We start from the raw sequence: 7,500 nt of genomic DNA on the forward strand, positions 1-7,500 counted from the left end.
GCCGGAAAATAATCATCGTCTCTCTCTCTCTCTTTCTCTCTCTCTCTCTCTCTCTCTCTCTCTCTCTCTCTCTCTCTCTCTCTCCGTTCGTCTCTGCACCTTATCCTTCTGTATCTCTCTTTCTTACCCTTCTCTCCTCCTCCTCATCCTCCTCCTCCTTCTCCTCCTTCCTTCCTCCTCCTCCTCCTCCTCCTCCTCCTCCTCCTCCTCCTCCTCTCCTCCTCCTCCTCCTCCACTTCTTGTCTTTTCCTTCTTCCACCGATCACTTCTTGTCAAATATGGCTATCAACTTCTCCTCCTCGTACTCCTCCTCCCTCCTCCTCCTCCTCCTCCCTCTCCTCCTCCTGATACTTGCTTGGATGGCACTACCAAGGTGAACACGGCCACACACTACACACACACACACACACTCACACACACACACACACGTCACGAAGAGAGCAAAGGGCGTTGGGGGGAGGAGGGGAGGAGCGGGAGGGGAGGGGAGGGAAGGGAAGGGGAAGACTTGGCCGGTTACTGGGAGAACAAATTATCGTGTGTCAGGTGAAAGGAATAAAGGAAAGTGTGACGAACAAATTGCCGAGTGCGGAGGGCAGCCTCGTGCCGCCTGTGACTTACTCGCATGTTGTTGTGACTTGAAAGTGTCCGGGAGGGAGGTGGGTGGGTAGGTGGGAGGGAAGGAGGTTGGGAGGAGGGTGTTTGGTGCTTTATTGTGGCTTTCTGAGGTATGGGAAGGTTGGGTGGTTGCTAATTTAGCGACTTGTGCTACTTATTCTTCATCTGTTTTTTTTTTTTTTTTTTTTTAGTTTTCGTGTCCTTTTTGTTATTTATCTGTAGCTTTATTGTTGGTTTCCGCCTTTTCGCTGAGGGGGATGAAGTACGAAGGTAGGCTGGTGTTAATTTGGCAACGTGTACTTGTTTTTTTTTTTTTTTCTTTTGTTCTTTAGTACTCGTGTGGGTTTTTTTTGTTTTTTTTTTTGTAATTTCTCTGCAGTTGTGATGATTTTTATTGTTGGTTTCTGCCTTTCTGCTGAGGGACATGAGGTATGGGAGATTGGTGGGTGTTAATTTGGCATTTAATTCTCCATTTTTTTTCTTTTTTTTTTCTTTTTGTGTACTAGTTGCAATGGTGTGTGGATTTGAGAATCTGCCTTGCAAGATGAGACATGGGAGGTTTGGTTGGTTCTTCTCTGCCAGCATTTTCTTTTCTTTATCTTGTTTTTAGTGCTTTTCTAGTCCTCGTGCTGGTGTTTTTTGTAATGTCTTTGTAACTGTAACGGCGTTTGAGGTGGAGGACGTGTTTCCTTAGATTACCCGTTCGAAATACAGTCTGCCATGGAAGACGGGAAGAAGTTTGCTGTTACCTTGTCAGAAGCTACTTATTCTATGGTTTTGTTCCTCCTTTACTCGTCATTATATTTCTATTTTTTTTTTTTTTTTTTTTTTTTAAGATTTTTGTGTATTTTTTTTTAAGGGGGAGGGGCATGTGTATAACTCCTTGATAAAACCAAAGTCTTTCGTTAGGAGGCACCGTCCCAGCCTTGACAGTCAAGACTTGATGAACTGGACGTCAAACACAAAAAAAAAGAATATATATATATATACTTCCTTCTCGCCTGTAACACTGTTTGCAAAGGCAGATTTCCTTGCTGAAGACAAAGGAGAAAAGTTTGTTTCTCACTGATCATTTTTCTATTATATGGTTTTCTTTACGTTTCACTGCCATCCACTCTTTTCAATTTCTTTTGTTTTCCCAGCACGCAATCTGCTCTTCGTGCGTGTAATAGCATGTGAAGAAGAAGGTCTCGCAATGACTGACCACCACGCCTGTCTGTCTGTCTGTCTGTCTGTTTGTCTGTCCCTGATACCAGAAAATACTCACCAAATACTCACTCATAATTACCATCATCTGATAAGGATAATGGGGACGTGAGGCCTTGGAAAAGTGGACCAAACAAAAACAAAAACAAAAACTCATCGAAACCAGTTCAATATGAAAAAAAAAGTAGCAATAACTGACAAAACAAGTAAAAAATGATAAAAATAAAGATTGCTTATGGTTAGATTATAGATAAGCACTAATACCAACACCATAAGCATAATGTCCTCGGGTGCGTGCGTGCGTGCGGTATGACAACTGCGGTGGGGGAGGGAGTGTGAGTAGGAGACAGGAGAGAGAGAGAGAGAGAGAGAGAGGGAGGGGTGGTTAAGCTGCCTGGCGGCGGGCGGGCATACGATCAATTAGCATTCATGAATAGTTTTGCACTCGCGGGTATTATGTAGCTAATCCTCACGACTTTATTGATGATGCAGGTGCTAATTGGGCGTGCAGGTGGCCAGCGAGGACACAACTAGTGGTGGCGGCGCCCGAAGTACAGCTTATGCATATTCAGGGACCAATACTGATGTGTGTGTGTGTGTGTGTGTGTGTGTGTGTGTGTGTGTGTTTAGGTGTGATTATGCGTAGCCGATAGAGAGAGAGAGAGAGAGATTTGCTGTATTGCTTTTCTTTAACTCGTGTGTGTGTGTGTGTGTGTGTGTGTGTGTGTGTGTGTGTGTGTGTGTGTGTGTGTGTGTGTTTTGTACAGTCAATCATCTTTTCATCCCCTCTTCCTTTACTTTCTTCTAATCCTTCTTCCTAGTTTCATCATCCCTTTCTCCTCCACTTCTTTCTTTCCCTTCCTTCCACCACCACCTCCTCCTTCTCCTCCTCTATACCTTATTCTTACACTTTACAGCATTATTATCTACTTCATTATTTCTAATTGTACGACAAGTGCCGCCCGGGGGAAGGAGGGGGTAGGATGGAAGGGAAGGGGAGGAGGGGAGGATAAAGAGGAAGGGACAGCACACCACCAGATAAAGAAACACAGCATACAGGGCGCCACCAGGCTTATCGGCACCATCAGCTGATTCTTATCTCACAGGGGAGGGGTACGAGGAAGGGTAGGGGGGGAGGAAAAGTTATGGCGGTGGTGGTGGTGAATATAATGTGGGCGTATTACCATATTACTCTTTATTCACCACTGCCTCGACCACTGCCACTATCACTGGTGTTCTACTTCTACTACTACGATTGCTACTACTACTACTACTACTACTACTACTACTACTATTATTCTGATGTTAGTGCTGGTGCTGCTAGTGGTGTCTCTATAATGACAACAACAACTACTGCTACTACTACTACTACTACTACTACTACTACTACTACTACTACTACTACTACTACTGTTATTCCACTCCTAGCATTACTACTATCAAAATTACATCTAGATTAAGAATATTATGACCAGTAATATTATTGCCCTGATAATACTAATGCTGCTACTATAACTACGACTACTACTATTACTACTGCTACTACTACTACTACTACTACTACTACTACTACTATCAATACCACTTCTGCGTGTCGTAATGCTGTAATGCTTCGATGTACAATGAAGACAGAGACACGCAAATCTGGCACCAGCAGTAACAGCAGCAGTAGCAACAGCAGCAATAACCGTATCACGTCCGCCCTGAAAGTGACGATAGATATGGTGGACATTGTTGTTTTTTGCAAGGCCCAGTTGACACATCACGCCAACAACAACAAGAGCAACAACTAGAATAATATCAACAAAACGTTTATATACAATCAAAATAATATGATCATCAACTATTTATATTTACAAAGATGAAACTTACCGCCCCTTCCCCATCCTTCCCCCTCCCTCATGAACCCACGTCTCCAAACAGCTGCTCCCCAAACACACACACACACAAGGCGGTGCGTATCATATTACTGGCTGTGCGTCCTACCTTATCTCAATCCTTGATGTTACTTGCTGACTGACTGACTGCATGACTGGGCTGTGGGCGGCTGGCGGGCTGGCGGACTGACTGACTTACGTACTACTGATAGGGACTGATAACTGACTGACGATCCGGGTGACTGACTGACTGACTGATTGACTTGCATATCGTTGATGCAGATTAATAGCTGACTGATGATCTGGCTGACTGATTTGATGTATGGTTGGTTAGTGGACTGACTGACTGAGTGACTGACTGACTCTGACAATATCTGATTGACTAACTAGCTGACTGATCGCGAGAGAGTGCGTGAGTGGATGTTTAGTATTATACAATGGAAACTACTTATTGACTTACTGATAGGTCTGATTACGATACGAGTGGCGGAATGAGTGATTTGCATATTCACGAGGTGCTTATTGCCGCGTATCAGATGACTGTGTACCTGACCGAGTGACCGACTTGACTGCTATGACTGAACACGTGAAAAACATATCGTGTGAATTAATTGATTTCGTGTTGATATTGCTGGCTTCATTGACTGATTGACCGACTGACTGGCTGATAAAACACGAAGTTCGGACAAAAGATTACATGATGCGTGATTGACAGGAAAAAGTATGAGGAAGCCTGACTGGTTGACTGATTAACTTAACCTAACCTAACCTAACCCATCCTAACTAGAAAGGAAACTGTATTAGGGAGTAACTAATTAAATGACTTAATAACTGACTGAAATGAAAGAAACTAAAGCAGCAGATGGTTGGTTAATGTGAGAGTGTCTTTTGACTGACTGACTGGCTGACTGACTCACTAACTGAAGTTGCAAGTGATTAAATAGTTGTATGGCTACTCGCTGACTGATTAACTGACTGACTGAACGGAAAACTAAAATAGCAGATGGCTGGTTGTATGGGAATGTCTGTTGACTGACTGACTGACTGAAGTGAAGGAGACTGAAATAACAGATGACTGATTAATGTTGGATGGCTATTCATTGACTGACTGACTGAACTAAAGGAGACTAAAGTAGCAGATGGTTATGTCGCGTGTCTATTGACTGAGTGACTGGCTGGCTGACTGAACTTAAGAGACCAAAGTAGCAAGAGACTCGTTAGGTGGGTGGCAAGATAAGCAGATGAATGACTGGATGAGTAAGTGTGTAAACCTAGCGCCTGTGTGTGTGTGTGTGTGTGTGTGTGTGTGTGTGTGTGTGTGTGTGTGTGTGATCTCAGCAAAGACATTCTCGCCACGTGTTTGTTTTACGAACAGAATCATGTGTGTGTTAAGAGGTTTTACGTCTTCATATAATCATACCCTTTCTCTCTCTCTCTCTCTCTCTCTCTCTCTCTCTCTCTCTCTCTCTCTCTCTCTCTCTCTCTCTCTCTCTACTGGCCTACTTCTTTCCCTATTCTTCCTCACTATTCTCTTCCTTGTCTTTCTTTAACAAAGATCTTGTATTTTCTCTGTTTATATAATACTACAGCTTCTGTTGCCACTGCATCCTTTTCTCTCTCTCTCTCTCTCTCTCTCTCTCTCTCTCTCTCTCTCTCTCTCTCTCTCTCTCTCTCTCTCTCTCTCTCTCTCTCATTTATTACTGCCCTATTTTTCTTTTTTCTCCCTCACTAACTCTAATTTCTCTTCCTCAATCTTTCTTTCGCATCCCCATTTCACGCAGCACTGTGGTTCCTCCTCCAGCAGTGCGTCCACCCTCTTTCTCTTGTCTCCCTGGCTAACCATTACTGTACTTCTTCTCCCGCACTTACTCCTCTTCCTTTCCTTTCATTCAACAAACATTTCGCATCCTAGGTTCACACAACACTAGTTCCTTAACATCGCATCTCTCTCTCTCTCTCTCTCTCTCTCTCTCTCTCTCTCTCTCTCTCTCTCTCTCTCTCTCTCTCTCTTATTTTTTTTTCAATTTTCATACTATTATCCTTCTTCAGCTTCTTCCTTTCCGTTTGTTGTTACCTCCCTACATAGTTTTTCTCTGTCACTAACTCTCCTTCTTCCTCCATCTCTCCTTCAGCAGACATTTCGCTCTAGTTTCACGCAGCATTCCGCCTCCTCCTCTTCCTCCTCCTCCTTCAGCAGTGCACCGCCTCGCTTTCCGTGGATCAGTTCGTGTGTTTAGCTTCGATCTCGCGGGAGTTTGCCATGATCAAGTGTGTGTTTGTAAGCCTCGACCGGGGGTGTGTTTGTATTCGAGCGATATTCAGCGAGGGGACTGAGCAGCGGCGGGGGAGAGGCAGGGGAGCGGCAGGGGGAGGCATGGGGAGGAGGGGGAAGGGGAGATATCAGCAGCGATAACATTATTTACACTCCAAGGAAGTCGATAACAGAATATTTTTTTCTTGTTTTTTGAATTTTTCTTTTATCTCTTTGCTCTGCTCTTATCAGTACGGGGCCTCGTTATGTTTTTCTTTTTTTTTTTGCACTCCTCCTCCTCCTCCTCCTCCTCCTCTTCCTCCTCTTCCTCCACCCTGCGCTGGCTGATAAGATAAGACGATAAGAAAGGTTGGACTGAGCATGTTATGTTATCAGTAGTGAGGCTGTGAGGCGAATTCATGGAAGGCAAGAAGTGATAGCAGAATCTTTCCTCCTCCCTCCCTGCCTCCCACTCCTCCCTCCATTTCTCTTCCTCTTCCTCCTCCTTTTATGTCGCACTTGTTTTCTTCCTCCTCCTTTTCCTCCTTCTCCTTCTCATCTGTCTATTGTTCTGTTTCTTCTTGGCGTTTGTCTTCTTCCTCCTTTCTACTCTTCCATTTCTCCTCCTCTTTCTCCTCCTTTTATGTCGCATTTGTTTTCTTTCTTCTCCTCTTCCTTCTTTTCATCTGTTTTTTTTTTTGTTCTCTTTCTTCTTATTCTTTGTCTTTTATCTTCTTCTCCACGCTGTGAATTTCCATTTTTCTCTTCCCCTTCCTCCTTGTATGTCTTCTTGTTTTCTTCCTCCTCCTTTTCCTTCTCCTCCCAGTTCGTCTTCTCTTTTGTTTCTACTTATACATACTCTCTGTCTACTTCTTTTTCGTCTTCTTTCTCCTCCTCCTTCACAGCGCCAACTATCCTCTTTCCATCTTCATTTTTTTAATTCTTTTTTTCTTCCTCTTATCATTCATTCCTTATTACGGTTGTCTTCCTCTCTTCATTTTTTTTTTCATCTATCCTCATTCCCTTGTACGCACATAATTTTTATCATCTTTTCCTCCATTCCATTATCTCCATCCCTTCTTGTCTTTCCTTCTTGCCTTTCTTTCTTACACACACACACACACACACACACACACACACACACACACACACACACACACACACACACACTCCTCTCTCTTTCTCTCTCTCTCTCTCTCTCTCTCTCCTCACTAAATGTGGAAGATGAATTTATTACAACCTATATGACTGTTTGTAATTTCATATTTTTTATAGATATTATTATGATACTGATAACAAGAATAGTTTTTTTTTTTTTCTCATTCGTAAAGATAAGACGTTTTTATATATTTGTTTTGTGTTTTGTTTTGGTGGCGTCCTGTGTAGAAATGTGATCGTTGTGGTTTTGTTCTATTTATTTATTTATTTTGTGTTGTTGTAGAAGTAGTAGTAGTAGTAGCACTAGTAGTAGTAGTAGTAGCAGTAGTAGTAGTAGTAGGAAGAGCTTTACTTTACTTCACAAGAAAATAAAGAATGAAAGGAAAGCAAAAA

General features: G+C 42.9%; 1 protein-coding gene across 1 annotated transcript in view; it reads right to left on the reverse strand.

Moving 5' to 3' along the window:
* Positions 1-5,837, reverse strand: part of LOC135104003 (uncharacterized protein DDB_G0271670-like) — a 27,587-nt gene extending 21,750 nt beyond the window's left edge. The window contains exons 1-3 of the mRNA XM_064010867.1: positions 5,773-5,837; positions 5,349-5,418; positions 3,025-3,120 (exon numbers count right to left, since the gene is read on the reverse strand). Of these exons, the coding sequence (XP_063866937.1) occupies positions 3,025-3,120; positions 5,349-5,418; positions 5,773-5,837 (231 nt within the window). The remainder of the gene's footprint in view (positions 1-3,024; positions 3,121-5,348; positions 5,419-5,772) is intronic.
* Positions 5,838-7,500: the final 1,663 nt, after the last annotated feature.

The sequence above is a fragment of the Scylla paramamosain genome, chromosome 10 (genome assembly GCF_035594125.1).
Source record: "Scylla paramamosain isolate STU-SP2022 chromosome 10, ASM3559412v1, whole genome shotgun sequence".
NCBI lineage: Eukaryota > Metazoa > Arthropoda > Malacostraca > Decapoda > Portunidae > Scylla > Scylla paramamosain.